This window comes from Sphaeroforma arctica, assembly GCF_001186125.1.
Source record: "Sphaeroforma arctica JP610 unplaced genomic scaffold supercont1.71, whole genome shotgun sequence".
Taxonomy (NCBI): Eukaryota; class Ichthyosporea; order Ichthyophonida; genus Sphaeroforma; species Sphaeroforma arctica.
The window spans coordinates 150,816-167,059 of NW_014040487.1; the positions used below are offsets into that span (position 1 = coordinate 150,816).

At 41.7% G+C, this 16,244-nt stretch overlaps 3 protein-coding genes across 3 annotated transcripts; 2 read left to right on the forward strand and 1 right to left on the reverse strand.

Moving 5' to 3' along the window:
* Window positions 1-412: 412 nt before the first annotated feature.
* SARC_01737 (hypothetical protein) lies at window positions 413-2,079 on the forward strand (the record flags this gene model as incomplete). Its single annotated transcript, XM_014304548.1, has 4 exons — window positions 413-602; window positions 1,084-1,190; window positions 1,317-1,398; window positions 1,616-2,079. 4 exons carry the CDS (start codon window positions 413-415, stop codon window positions 2,077-2,079), a joined length of 843 nt encoding a protein of 280 aa, XP_014160023.1.
* A 246-nt stretch (window positions 2,080-2,325) lies between these two features.
* SARC_01738 (hypothetical protein) lies at window positions 2,326-3,046 on the reverse strand (the record flags this gene model as incomplete). The annotated part of the gene is made up of 2 exons (XM_014304549.1): window positions 2,326-2,415; window positions 2,684-3,046. The coding sequence occupies 2 exons, from the start codon at window positions 3,044-3,046 to the stop codon at window positions 2,326-2,328; spliced, it is 453 nt and encodes a 150-aa protein (XP_014160024.1).
* A 982-nt stretch (window positions 3,047-4,028) lies between these two features.
* SARC_01739 (hypothetical protein) lies at window positions 4,029-4,283 on the forward strand (the record flags this gene model as incomplete). The annotated part of the gene is made up of 1 exon (XM_014304550.1): window positions 4,029-4,283. The coding sequence occupies one exon, from the start codon at window positions 4,029-4,031 to the stop codon at window positions 4,281-4,283; it is 255 nt and encodes an 84-aa protein (XP_014160025.1).
* Between the last annotated feature and the right edge of the window lie 11,961 nt (window positions 4,284-16,244).

Sequence of the window (16,244 nt, forward strand, 5' to 3'; positions counted from 1 at the left end):
CATGGTGGGGAAGATATTTACCTAACATGGCCGCTATCTCTGCCCCGTAATCTAATTTAACTAAAAAGGGTGTGGTTTTTCGTTGGGAAGCTCCTCAGATGAAAGCTCTGGCACACCTGTTTGATATGCCCGATGCTAGTAACGAGGGTTTAAGAGCAGCCACGTTTGTCCAGATACCTCCACCGGGTACTAAGAAATCCGAGGATGAACAAGAAGAGTTTTACGGTTTTGGGGGCACAACTGGGGTTGTCTCCAGTGATCATACATCCTCAGACTCCTCTGTTAATCATCACTGAAGAAGAGGAAGCATTGTATACTCGGCAACCACAGGACCCGGCTATTTACAACCCAATAGAGAAACTCAAACCGCTAAGAAGGATACGTCCCATAACAGTCATCACGTAACGCTTCAATGGATATTGATAGTGCGTCTGATAGGGAACAGAGTGGTACACAGGTTCCACCGCTGAGTGGTACACTAGTGGATAATAATTCACTTAACGGACTAGCACAGCCGAGTGGCTCACTAGCTGGGAGTGGCACACTTATACATACACAACGAAGTGGTACACTGGTTGAAGAACAGCGAGCAGATACAGAATGTACCAAACTCACTTCCCCACAAGGGAGGTTGCCTAAGCCATAACATACATCAGTACTACCAGTTTTGCTATCCGAATCGAGTGTTAGGAAGGAGTATGTTTCGGCTACCGACAACTCACTTCGTGACCTCGGAATTACTCTGGGTCCACTACGCTTCCTGTACCCGGCATCCTTTCTTTTGTACCAAATTGGATGATGCCCAACAAAATTATGGAGCCATGGATAGAGAGTTAACTGGGTGCACATACGCAATGTTTAAGAATTTCGCTATATGACGACGTTCGGTTCGACCGATCTTTCTAGTATCCGACCATAAGCCATTAATTCCAATGATTAAGCACCCAGGGCAGTATATACAGGAGAATACAACGCGTAATAGTAGGTATTTAAGGGCTATGGAGATCATTAACGAAGTAGAGATAGACATACTATACATACCAGGTCCGTTAACGGTCTTCGGGGATTACTTCTCATGTACAGCGGACCATCTCGACCCTATTATTCAGCCCATAGCACAACACCGAGTGGACTGGAAACCTGCACTGGACCAATCATCAGTCGGGCAGCAGATTGTAGCCGTAGTCCTGGTAGATACCCCAGACAAACAAAGAGTAGCATGGCATGTTAAATTGGAACATGACCGGCGCGACAACCACCGTAATTTCCAAGCCAGTTGAGCTCTCAACTCCATCTGGATAGATCTATCACAACAGATAAATGGCAAGTTCGGTGTAGAACTATTTGCGAGCATCGATGACCACGTCCTCGACGTCTATACAACTGACGACCGCACAGGTACATGGGCCCAGTAGATGCTTTCGAGGTAGATCTTCGTCATCTCCTGGCATACGCTAACAGCCCGTGGCCACTCATATACCGTTTCTTGGCGTCTTTCATAGACATCCCTGATACAGCAGTAGTCATGGTGGACCATTCGTCCCCAATGCGTCATGGATAGTCATGTATTTTTCCATGATTACCGACGTACCCCTTAATATTCCCCATCGCCCAGGCACCTTTCTTCATCGAGGCAATCGTGTAGTGGGTTTACCACCCTGGAAATATGCAGTACTGGCGAGACGTATGGGCGGTCGCACGAGCCCACCTATTCTCCTCCCAACGAGTTTTGGCCCGTTTAGTTTGAAGGGCCCACCGCCAGCACTTAGCGTTTTGGGATACGAACTTACTCCTTGTTTCGCGAGTGAAAATCGCTCCCATCGCCCAACGACAGCCACTCCCGAACCAGTCGGCGACCCACGCCCTTTGGAACGAGCGCAGGAGTCAGCACAACAGCTCCAGCGGGAGACTCGGACATGGAAGTGGCGCAATCCAGTTCCAACACCATCGCAGAAGTCGGTATCCCATGAGGATATTCATGCGATCGTACCAACACACCTACTGCCAACCCCGCACTCCGCTCCGACAGACTCTAGCAGTCAGCCCTTTCCCAAAGATTGGGTAGCGGCTGACCAGTGAATAGCGCAGGAGTTAACTCCGGTTTCAACTATACCACCGAAATCTGCGGATCATACTGCCGTGCCAGAACTCGACCATCCGGTGGCTACCCATACCGTCGACTCTCAAATGGCAGATGCCATCGCGTCATACGAAGCCGACCTGGCATAGCACCAGTGGCTCTGGATCCCTTCTAAGAGGTTCCAATTGGTACGGGGTATAAGGTCGCTAATTTACAAACCGACCAGGAGACCATCGGTACAAAGGCTACCACGGATACAGAGGATATGGGTCCTCGTCCCTGGAATCTTCCTCGTCCACCACCGGAGGAGGTATCGTACACGGTGTCGGATCATCCTGCCACGGATGCATCGATCCATAACTGGCGAAATAGTAAACGGGCAGCCCCATCACGCACGCTTACTGAATACGAGACGTTACGCCAACTCGAGCGTTTGAATCTTCGGTGCATGGAGAAGGCGGTGCCGGCGGAAGCAACCCTCGAGTCCATATTGTTGTGGCATGATGGCTATAGCCATCTCCATTCGGATAGGCTGTGGGCTTTAGCTCAGGACAAATGCTGATGGAATATTCCGGCCAAGCTGGTTAAGCCAATTATCGATACCTGCTCGGAATGTATCCGTACAGGCAAGCCTACCGGTCCGTCGAGAGGTTTGCTGCGGTAACCGTAGCGTCCCCAAACCATTGCCGAGGAGGTCAACTTGGCTTTTCTGACCATCAGCGAGGACTCCATAAGTTTGTTATTGCTGCCCAGGCTGGGGTTAGCCTTTTTGCGTCTGGAAGGCCGCTTGAGCACGAGGATCAGACAGCGGCGGTTACAATACAATTTTGTAAGGAACAAATTTACCCCCGTGGCCATGTCAATACTTTCGTTGTCGATAAAGGCAGTCCTATATTGAGACAACAGTTTAAGAATTATTGCGCCCGCCGGGGGACCACGGTCCATTACGTTACGACTGGCGAGCATGGCGGCAATGGCCGTGTTGAAGCACTAAAAAAAACGCTTCATCTTTGATTATCCCGTTCTCTGGGTGTAGGTTTGCATCATCTCTGGCGAGACATGGTCCAGGTGTTCTTCGAGAATTACAACGCCACCTATTCATCCGTAATCGGGACCAGCCTGTATTTCCTGGGAACAGGCCGAACGTTTTTCCACTCCATTGATCGACAGTAGAGGCGGTCCTCGACAAAGCGCTGGGCTTTATCAGGCCGACTGTTTCACTCCGGGAGGTTCCTCTCACTCGTGACGAAGCAGCTCTTGTTTCGGTCCAGAGCGCGCGGCGCACTCAAAATTTATCGGCAGACCAATTCCGGATCGATGCCCTTATGTTTCAAATCGGCAGACGGGTCCTGTACTCACCGATGGCGGCCCTAAGTCACAAGTTGGCAAAAGATTGGTTGAGTCCTGCGGTGGTGATAGCACATCATCCACCACTTATCCACTACATTAAGGACGTTGGTTTGAACAAGGAATATAGGGTGCATATTAAAAACCTCAAGGCATACACGCCACAAATTGGTCGTCCGGAACGACTACATCTGTGCTCGCTGGCTGTCTATGTGTACGGCATGTGACCTTTCTGATATGAGTCCCCAGTGGCCGATCTCCCACAGGAGGATCGCCAAGCCCTGGTTGCGGCATTCAGATCATATCCGGCGGCTCTCAAATATCTGTATGGTTGTAATATGGCTTGGCATATGTGGACTAAGCCAACCAATCGTTTCGGCTACAAACGCCAAGATATGTTTACACAGGACGACAAGTTATTTTTCAATGAACACGCACAATTTGTGATCAATCGTCGATTAAAAAGGCATTCCGTTTTTCATCCGATCGAGAACACCAGCAACAGCAACGCGACTTTTGGGCTGGTCGTCACGCGGTCCACATATTGTCTGAACGCTCGGTCGATGTTCTTCCCGTAGAGTCAGTGGGACCCTCAGTGAGGATGTCTGATGGCGGCACTTCGGTCTCGCTTACGGCCGACAACTTTGCTTCGATTGCTCCAGACATACCGATGGGCGATGGCGATGAGATGGCTGATGTACCGATAGATGATGGCGATGCGATGGCTGATGTCGATATTGAAGGGCAGTACGAGATGGCAGTGCAGACTGATGGAGCCTCCACGGACAGCCCAGGAATGCCACGGACCCATGCTGGGGTCACCTTTGTCGACGAGCCAACGATGCGGGTCACGTAGGACGACGATGTTACGCCCCGTCACGTGGATGGAGGCTTACAGCCAGCGTCCGATTAATTACTTCTAGTTTTATTTCATATTTTATTGTTTCAGTTACGAATTTTGTACAAACTTTCTAAGTGTTATTCCTCGTTGAGTCACCTGACCATGTGTGATCAGGCGACTGGGGGGGTTGTAGTTCGGGATGTGACACTTGTCCTACATAGAAGGGACGGTCCTGCACCTGGGACTAGGGATAGGGTTGCATCAGTCCTACTATTTACTATTTCCTAATATGGACTATGAGAATTGTTCATGTCTTCATTAATAAATAATCTTTGATTATTTAGTAATAACCAATTCTGATTCATTGTATACTATACTAGGGCTCAAGGTTGACAAGTTTATTCTTACACTACTAGGTCACACTCAGGTTTGAGCTCCCTACTAATTTAGTTTTCTAATAGTCAAATAAACCGTAGTGTAAAGTTCGGACCACATATTTACATATTTGTGATCTGTATTTTATATTTTGTATTGTTATTTTTGGTGTTAGAAAAAGCAACAAACGGCTGATCTAAATGAATATTTAGGAGTCAACTTCATATTTTGTATTAAATTGAATTAACCCATGGCCCTCTCTAGTTCTACTAATTGTGATAAATTGTCGCTGGTGATGAAAAATGGATTCTCCCCATGTCCCAGGACAAATCATTTCTGAGAGACAATTCAGAGAGGGTGGGTCATGGACTCATGATACATAAATATTTATACCCCAACATAAAACACAACTATATCAGAAGGCGATAATAAATGAATACATAGTTGGGCCCTAAATTTTAAATCACACGAGTGTGTACCGAACAGGATTTTTGGGCCAATAACCTTATAGCCAAGTAACTGTGTAACATAAATCAGTACTAACACTAACTAAAGTCTTTTTCTTTATGATATCCTTATCTTGTATTGTTGGTCAGAGAAGGTCGAAATGGTGGCAATCATAGGTCGCGTAGAAAACCAAAGTACATACTAAAGTGTGTATGTGGTGTACGTAACTGTCTAGAAGGATAAAGCAGAAAATATCTCTACCCAAAGGTAACTCCAAAAATAAATCACGGGCATCAAGATACCATTGCACGGCGTATGATCGCGATCTTGAATCTTGAGATTGATGAGCAGGGCGTACAGAAGCTCTTGAAGCAGAGAGGAGAAGAGGGCAAGTCTAATAATACATACATAGACGCTAAACACATTGCACTGTGTGACTTACCATTTAAATATGGAGAAGACACGTTGCTTCCAAACACCCTCCCAAAGCATGCGATGGCTCGCCGAGAGTGGTACTGGAAGTTTGATAATCAACAAGTATTGTAATCATTGTAAAATCTGTGCATTTTATAAAGTGCAAATGTACTAATAGCGACGAGGATTGCGGTGAGAACGTTGGTTCTGGAAAAGGATTGTGGCTTCCAAAAGATGAAACATCTGCCATACTGTGGATCAAACTTCTGGTTTAATATTCCAAACAGCGAGCTAAATATAACATCAAAAGAGAAAGAACGTACCTGTCTAGAGCTACGTTACGAATTGGTATCTATGAAGGCTACGCTACGTGAATGACTGAATAAACACGGTATAGAATCAACTGACAAACAAATATGAAACATGAGTTCATACCTACAAACATTATGACGAAAGCAGTAACTTAGGGAGTAAATAGAAACAAGGAAAAACAACCAGGGGCAAAATGGTTAAAGTTGCCAGAGGTTAATTGGTTTGCAAAGAGCAGATAGGCGAGCCAAGTCTGCAAGTGTTGCCAGTTCTGTTTGAATGGCTGAATCATATCATTCAACTGAGAGGTGTAACTATGTGGAGTAATAAGATGTGGAGAGAGTGTGTTACACAAGGTGTATTAGAAGAGATAGGTCTAGGGATGAGTTATATCTTTAAATATCGGCAACCATTTTTGTAAAAGTCAGACTGACCAGGCTGACTTCCGATGTCAATAAGTTAACGTAAAGAAAGTACGATTTCAAAGGAAATTTGCACAATGTAATTTAAGTTTAGCTTCAGCCCTTGGTAAAGATCTAAAGATTAAGGGATTTTAGACTGACACTATTGTCTATATGTTCCGCTCTAATCACTCACTATGTAGTAAGTAGTCGAGGATAACTGTATCTCAACGTACTCCCCTCGTATCAGGGGAGACGTTGTTCATTTATTGAACTGAATCCTGTGACTATCATTTTGGTCATGTGTTTTCCGTTAATCAGTTTTAACCTGATTGGATAAATCCAGTTCAAAATGTAGTCTCTAATAAACCCAAATATCAAATAAACCCTAATCCTAAATAAACCCTAACAGGGACTTCCTGACTACAACTACTTCGGTCTAGATTTATTCGGTGTCAGTAACTAAAATCAGACTCCATTTCATTGGTTGCACGATATTTCATTCTCCTATCGTTTCATGTTTCGAAACTATCCTCCAATCGCAATTACTAATGAAATAACTCTAAGTCCAACTTCAGAAAATAAAAGAAATAAAAAAACCCATGTTGGTGCAGTTAAATGTCTGCACATGTACCCCATCACATGGTATCTAGCTCTCCATCCCATTGAAGGCATAGACGGGCTCAGCTGGTTAGGGGGGACAATCTTCATGCCACCTCTGAGAGTATTCGATAATATAACAAGTGTCATCAAGTGTCAATTTCACCTGAGACTCTCCCAACTATTATATCCCGATATTCTAATGGAAAACATATCATAATGGAAAAACCATCATCAATATCGACAGAGTCTCCGACCTCTGTTGTATACGATTATATTTCCAAATATGCCAAAATAGATTATTTGTTTGTTTGTTTGTTTTCTGAAATTTCAATATATCTATAATTAGATTATTTGATTAATTTGCAGCTACAAATATCTACAATTGCGTTTCAACGTATACTAGGGTTTATAACCATATTGCGTTTAAACATTCATGTGCTTATAATATACGATTAACATGTGCTTCTACTATAGGAACCCGCTGATTTTACATTTTCAACTGCCGAACGTGTGCTAAATATACTCCTGAGCGTACCAGGGTAGCATTACCTTTAGACAAAGGTGTTGGTATAGTATTGAACGATGTAACTGAACGTAGATTAGAGAAGGCTGGTTGCAATGTAGACGCCCATTCATGTTTCCAAAGTGAATACAAATCCTATCCTACACTTAAGTATAATGTATTATCAAATGGAGGCATGTATATTTGTGGCGTGAGTCGGTCGTATCCAGGTCACATTGAGCGCAGATAACGGAATCCATATTAACGAGATGTACGGTCCGGCAGAATTATATTGGGCGATAGCAGTACATATATGGTGTATATTTACGGCAAAAGTTGTGTTCACGGACAGGTACGAGTTCAAAAATCTCGGCATCTGTGTTTGTACGCTAAGAAAAAAGCAAGTAGACAGATCTAGCCAAGCTGATCGTGATATTGCACGCGAGCGTATCACGATTGAGAGGAGTATGGAAGAATTGCAGAAATACATTGGTTTCGGTGGACACAGCAAAGCGCTGAGTGAAATTGACATTGCGGATCATGAGGTATGTACAGGTTGCTAGAGGCCTAGTTAATTTGGAATAAGCCGAAGACTGACTGGTGGATGAATAGACCCGCACGCATGTTGCAGAAAGAGCCTGAGACGCTCAATAGCCTTAACAATAGTGCTGATGATTTGAAACCAAGTGATTATGATATGGATGTTAATTGAATAAAGACAACATACAATGTGATCATTAAAATAGTTTGATGCATTTATTATTACCTACTCACATTATCCAATCTAAATTAAAACAAATTTAAAACTTACGAAACAACATATACACCTCGCGCTCATCTTCTATGCTCTTGTATTGCTTCAGATCTGGCAAGTGTTCCTTTTACAGAGGATTAAATCTTCCGCGATTCACCTCTGCTCTAATTTAAGATTTTTTTGACAAGTTCTATTGCGTGTACATTGGGATTAAACTCACGAGATTTATGTCTTTAAGAGTAAGAGCATACACCATCAGTAGATTCGGGATCGCCAAGCTCTCTAATCCGTTCCAACACAGCTCTGGTATGCACGTGATTATGGCATGCGCTGACTTTAAGTATATTCGTATCATCCTCTGCAGCGTCTGCTTGTATACGCTTTTGTTTAGCGTATGGTATGCGACAGCAATTACAATTTTCTACCCTTGTCCTTATCAATGAAAAAAAAACAAGACATCTATTTTTCTTCTTCATGCCTGTTGCTCCGTGATACGTTTCCCCTGCTATACATAAATTTTGTGTTCGTCGTCGCAAAGTTTGGAATAAGCCACAACCAGATTGACAATATATCGCTCTTTTGTCTGACGCCTCGTATAAGCAGCATTGCCATAGTATGATTAAATTCTTTACAGCACTACGTAGTAGGACAGTAGCATAATAAGGAGTAAATTTGAGACTCTTACAAAAATCTCGTAGGTATCCTTCTGGTATAGGCATTCGAGTGAGTACTACAGCCGAAGTGTATAAATTTCAGGTTTAGCATCGAATCGCGCTGGAATAACAATGCCTCTTTGTGCTGTATATGTATGTAGCGCAATTTCCTCATCGTAGCGAATGCACGCATATCAGTTTCAAAATTTCTTGCCTACCATGGTATAGAATCTAGACCCACTTTCATACTCGACTGGCACTCCGGATAGCTTTATGATGTCATCGTAGTAATCATATGACCTAGACTGTTCCTTAATTTCCCACTTTTGTGAATTTTAATCGGCAGGCGTCGTCCTTCATGCAAAATGTCGTAAAACTGCGCGATCTGATATCTGCTGATCATATACATATCCTCACCACACACGTACATAACCGCACCATATCTATCCATGTTCAATAAAGAGGACACGGACTGACAGAAGAACATAAGAACAAAGTCGCTAAATGTACATTAAAAATGTGGAAAAGTCACTAAATGTACATTCACCCTTTTTATCGATGAAAACGTACCGAAATATTGATCAAATATGTACAAATGTACATTTAGCGACAATTCCATTTTTTTGTGTACATTTAGTGACTTTCCCATGTAGGTCAAGTACATTTAGAGTATTTCCTCAGAACATAAACATGGGACTATGTATCCCCTCTACCATACAATCTCGCTTCTCATCGGTCCACTTTTGCAGTCGAAAGCAGGTTCAATGGAAAGGGGGCTCATTTTTATTTAACACATGCCACTCTAACCATTTGCAAAAGTTTGATGGTATCATCCATGTACAGTGTTACCTTTGTAGTCGCTTTTCACGAGTGACGCGGCTATTGTAGCTGTGTTATTAAATCCGTACTCTGTAATACAGGTAAGAAACTTAAGCTGTAGATCATTGAGTTTCTCACTATCGCTATCAGTTCTGCGCACTATCTCCGCTATATCATGCGCCGCCTTGCATCTCCTACGTATAAACACATCAGCGATGCCTGTCTTCCACTTCATATCGATAATCAATTTATAACAACCAAGAACGATATATTCAAAATCGTACGCAAGTATACTATCTACATGCTTCTGTATTTGCAAAGATAATAGTCGTTGTTCAGCCTCCATCGGACTGATCATGTAGTTTATATCTTTATCTTGGCAGAGTAAGATTATCATCTCAGCTTTTATATCTTCATCGGGACAGAGTAAGACTATCATCTCATCTACTTCGATGTTAACGAAACCTATGGCTGCTCTGCAAGTTACTGTTTCATCAAAACTAGGTGTATTCTGCTTGTTCTTGAAATGCTGCTTTATATTGCCTTCTCGCGTTCTGTTGCACAGATATCATTTACAAGTTTATCTTTGACGCTATAACCGAAGAATACTATGAACAGCTTTACAGTCCCCAGTCCATAAGATTGTAGGCGCTGGAAGGAAGCCCATATATACAATAATAGGGGCTGGCAGTTTTTATCAATAACGATTTCTGCTGCATGCGTAGACATGAAATTATGTCCAATATAGCTGGCATGGATTCCCAGCACTCCCTTTATATGACTCAGTGAACGACATAGCCATCGGACGACATAGCCCGAATAAACCGGTCACACCCTTAATATATTGGAAAATTAAAACTCTTCGCTCTTGCCTGATGATGGCACACAGTTCAACTATCGTTCCATAGATGCAACTAATGAATTATCGCACTCAGTTTTAGGTACAGTGGTCTGTGGTGTTCACCCCCTGTGTTCGTTGTCGAATATGAATCGCTTCGACACTCACTTAGAAGTACACGCACATTAATCTTTTATATGCCGAAGATCGCGATCTGATGGCAAATCACAATAGTAACCTGAACGGAGCCGTTCGTTATGCGTACATTTACACCCAGAACAGTTATCAGCTCTGTGCTTAGTGGTAAAACAACAACCTAGTCCCTTTGATTCTGAGCTAAAGCGAGAGCTCCACTAATTCATATGATCAACCTAAATCACACGAAGGCTTATACGACGCGTGTCACTTTTCCTCACAAAGCAAACACAGCCTTTCTTCTTGTTTTAGTGTGATCTTTCATTTGCTACAGACCGTCTTAGCAGTACGCGACTTTGGTAGACTATTTATCCTTGATATTGGTAAGGATTCATACTGCTGGTAGGCGAATAGCCTTCGTTACGTACAGAACTACAAGTGTACACATGCATATACGCACGATGCCGAGTTTAGGAAATCGTAATAAAAGCTAAGTGTAACTACAGGAGAATCCTGGTACTATCAACTCTACCACCGATGAGTCATGCTTTACTAATTTAGAGCCCTACTTCTTGTTATCTTATCACAGTAAGCTAATTGCCATAAAAATTATGGAGACAAGGGAGATTGATGACGAAAAAAATAGATATCGAACACTATCTTTTTTAACTAACAATGAATCCACCCAAACACACACATTACAAGCATAGCTTATGATCATTTAATCGTTGTCGGTACTATATCTAAGCCACTTTCTACAAGTCATTAGTCGTCTCGTATGGCTCCAATCAATGCGTCGTTTTGTTGTCGAGCTACTGGATTCAACAGTGTTCTACCGATACGTGCATCATCAATCTTTATGCCAGGCACACCTCCCAGTCCATGAACCAGTTTTGTAGTAAATCAGATGAATGACTGAACCAACCAATCTAGTACTAGGTTGGTTGATTCAGTCATTCACCTAATTTTCTACAAAAACACAGCGTGTGACACCAAAGTAGGCGGGGAAAGCTAAAAGTTTAGAGTAGGTACTGCGCTCCAGGTGAAGACATCAATTTGGTCTTTTGTGACGGTTGTGGACAAAGTACCTTTGACGGATATTTAGGACCGGACCTGAGGACCGGATCTGAGAGAGGTTTTTGATACGGACCAGAGGACCGGACTTAGGGGAATGTTCGAGGACCGGACCAAAGGACCGGGCCGATGAGTGGAATTAGTGGAATAGAGAATATAATGAGATAGAAATGATGACTCATCCGAAACCACACAGACGTGTATTTTCACAATACCCGATGGTAGAGAAAGTCTCGTTCCACATAGAATCGTGATTAATAAATATAGCAGATGAGCCATTCCCAATGATACTTCTGACTGAGTTCACTTATTTCAGACTTAAGGTCGGCAATGCAGGCAAAGAGAAGATGAAAGTAGGCGACAAAGGCAATGTGATGGGAGAAAAACACTGGGAAAAATCTATCCCAAGAAGGATATAGTGAAGTATATACAAACCGATCGACATCGATGGATAGGCGGCATAAATGTAGACCAGACGAACTTTCTTCAAGCTTTTCCAATAGACACTCCTTAGTACGTCTAGTAACAATATCAAATAAAAAGGCTAAAGTTCTGTGTGACCAATATTAAATTTCTTAACAAAAGGCACGATTATATTTACAGAGCTACCACGGCTAAATTATATCGTGTGACAGAAAAGCCAACCAATGCGCTGACTCATAGTCGATTTGGAAAAACTCTCGCGATCCAAGCATACAATTGATGTGTATGTATATCTGTCATTTTTTTATGTGTGGCTCTAAGCTATAATTGCTTCATACAATATCAAAAAAAAAAAAACCTGCAATCAAGTCCAGAGTTATGCTATCACATAAGATCTTTAAAGTCTTCGGCTTTTTCCGAGTACTATGTTCTAATAATGATAACGAGTGCTGTACCGACGTAATGAAGGCATTTATATTGGTATCAGACACGACCAATAGTCGTGGTGTTTCTTATACACCTTAAAACGCAAGGGGCAAATGACACACACACGTTATTGAAACCTATAAAACTCGCGTACCGCACTAAATGACGTTGAGGATATGTGACCTTATCATTTAAAGTGAGTTCAAAATCCACAAAAGCAATAATTGCATGTATCCTCAAACTTGAACAAACTTGAACACGCCTGTCCAACCATTTTTTTTCTCTCGGTCGCTTTAGGTAATTGCAAGCAACGTTTGATATGTATTTAACTGCGCTCAAGTAACACGATACCCCGTAGCTACAAGAAATCGAGCATATGCAGAACGTTGTTCATCCCTGTTTAATTGAACACAAAAAAATCGTTTTTTTGAAAGCTCATTGTGACCGATGAAATAATACAAAGATAATTGTTGTTCAGTTCAAATTTTGACGATACGTCGACGTTATTAACATACTCGCCAACGTTAAAGAATTCAATTTTAAGACAATTGACCTTTTTATTATCTCCTACAATGGCAAAAAAACGCTACTGTGGAAATACGGCCTCAGGTCAGTCTAAAATATCAAGATCAAATGAGATAACACATTTGATTTATATTTATATTTAAAAAAATTAATACAAGTTCTGTTCCAATGTTTATATTTAAATATTTTAATACAAGTTCTTTTCCAATATTTCCAAAGTGGTCTAAATCACTTTTATGGCTCCAATAGCCTGAGTATTTGGTATGACTCGTTTACTTGGTCCTATTTGAGAAATTAGTAGATGTAAGATATAAACTAAATTTTATAATCTCTACTACTTACAAATTTTGGCCCTCCCGCCAACCTCCAAAATCCAATAAGTCGTTTTCTTTTTTTAACTTTTCTTCAGATGGAACTTTACTTACAATAGGTAATGTATCAATGCGTCTCACTTTCTTATGTCTATCTACAACTTAGGCATGTGGTCATGAACACTTAGTACCTCTAGGGAAAAGAACAACTAGAGGTACGTCGTTTGTGATCGAGGACATTAAGGCTCTTTACCAAGAGGCAGTCCCGATCATTCTTGCACAAGCTACCGCTGCTAAATGCTAACTGACTTAAAATTGTATCTTAGTTCATTTAACATAGTTTGAATCTTAGTATTTTCCATCGAAGTTTACACTACTGAAGAAGTGAACAACATATACGGTACTTGAGCACCCATTCTAGATGTTCAACGTATTCCTACATCCGAGATCTCATTTGCTTGCTAACTTATTTTTGATGTCGCCATTACATAAGTCAAAGAAAACAAAAACATCCGAAGACGGCTACACTTATTACATAGCCCGGTATGGCTAACATTCGATGCGTTTTGTGAATCCCTCGACTTACTTCAAATCTTTATTATGAAATGGAATACAATACGAGGTTACTAAAAATACTCGAGATACCGGAAAGACTGTCCTGGTTACTGCAACCCCTGATGGATAAAAAATTGTATCTTGTCACCTATTCGTTAAGTGATAAAATGATCTCATCTACTTACAAACAGTGAAGAACCTTCTCCAGACATTATAAACAATGGAGAACAACTTCTGTCTCTACCCTTATATAATAAGAGTATGGCGCCAACATCGGAAATGCTTACTGGACCTAATACTGAATGACATAAGAGTACAACATAAGTCTTGAACTCATACATACAGGCACATCACAACTTCCCTGAGTAAGACATGACCGAAACCATTTATGAACATTGCAATGCCAGGATTATAAGAGAGATCCATATCATTCGCACCAAAAAGTGTATCCTTAAAATGATCCAAAACTTCATAAACGTGCGAGACTGTAAGGAATTAATGAATGCGTAAAAATTAAACTAACGTAGCTTGCATTTTTAAACTAAGTTGTGTGTACTTATGATAATGATTGATGATTGTTATTGTACTAGCTGAACATTTATAAATATATTCGAATGCAAGTTACCGGTGTATTCTTACAGGTCCAACTTCATTGATTGGTTCCAGTACGCTAAGACACGGAATGTTCAGAAACTGTATATACGCGGTGTCAGGAACACTGAAAAGTGTTTTCTACAGGGGAAATTGTGTGTCTGGACGCGTGACACAAGGGTAGCAGTGATCGGGGCTTGCAATTGGCCATGATATTGTTGGACCGGAAAATGGTTGCAAGATCAAACACTTTGTAGCTATGTTTTTGTTTATGGAGACTAACGTCATCTTTAACTTCGCGTTTATGGACAGTTTACAGAAATCTTTAGTACAAGGAGGGCAACTGAAAACGAAGGTAGTAAAACAATCTAAAAACCCTAAAACCTTGTGAGTGCAGACAATAGAAATTGTACTGTGATGCTTGTGTTCGATGGTTATAGAGTTGCCGATAAACTAGCAAACAACGATTGCATGCAGGAACGAAAGCATCACCTACAGCGAGTGCATGCATTCAAAGAGGGAAATACTGGCAAAACGGATTTTGATGACGTATGTGAGTGCAATGGTGTGGTAGGTGTTAGGGGCAAATAATATACAACTAGCGGCGAAAATGTTGATGCTACTTTGTACTGATAACAATATAGAGTTTACGGCCCCTATGTAAGCCGAGCAAGAATCAGTGGCGCTGCAACGAGAGTAAGTTGCTAGTTTCGTGATTGGATATGATTCAGATTATGTAGTGTAAGGTTGCGACAAACTAGTCGCCGATAGGCGTTAGAGTGTTATTCCGTGAGCACGGTACTGAGCAGAGTGTACAGACTGTTATAAATGAAGAACTCACAAAGCTTGCTGTAAAAAGCATGCATCCCTGGAAATTCTGCATTGGTGTAGACTGTACTGTATTACTTGCAGCGTTATTATTAGCCCCAGACTATCAACGAATAATTGGTATGGCTGTACAAGGCTTCTGTAGTACGCTTAGCGCTTAGACTAGTAGTGCGACAGTCGTGACAGACTTACAATATCTACACAGAGATAACATCGATGCTGTTGAGGTAGCAAAGAAAGAGATTTTACAGACAATGATCATGATCTTCACACAGCCTGTATATATTATCAGCACTTGCAAGTATACACATTTCTTCAATACAATGGTAAAGCAAAACCGAGAATTGATAGGCCTGACACAACATTAAATTTAGAATACGATGCTGTCATCTGTCTACCCCATGGACGATCGTCGAATGACATTGACTTACCACCCCCCTACCTTTCGAGTGTTTGAACTTCGAAATTGAATTTGCAAACTTTAGTGCATGGAGTGTACTCAATCTGAAACAATATGCAATGCAACGCTCCATTGTTGTACGTAAGGGATATGCTAGGGGCCATAAAATAGAAACCAATTTTCTATTTGCAGCATAGCTCTATGGCACAGAAATCTATGAAGAATGAGCATAAACCAGAGTATTTAAAGTCCTTGTTGGCATCTCGACTGGAATTAGAAGCAGGTATATGTACACGATAATAGGTCTTAGAGTTCGCTTTATACGATCAAACAACACCGATGAAAGTGCTACTCGACACTAAAACAATTAAGCCATATTCAATACGTCGTATACGTTAAGAACGACCATCTAGCAAGCCAGGAGGAGGACGGCGTGGGAGGGGGGAGGGGGGTCAAACTATATCTAGCTTATAAGAAAGGCACCATATATGCACGCAGGAGTACAAAACTTATGTACATTAAGGGCACTGTAGCCAGATCGATGCGATTGCAGGGAGGGGGAGGGGGTCAAACTATATCTAGCTTATAAGAAA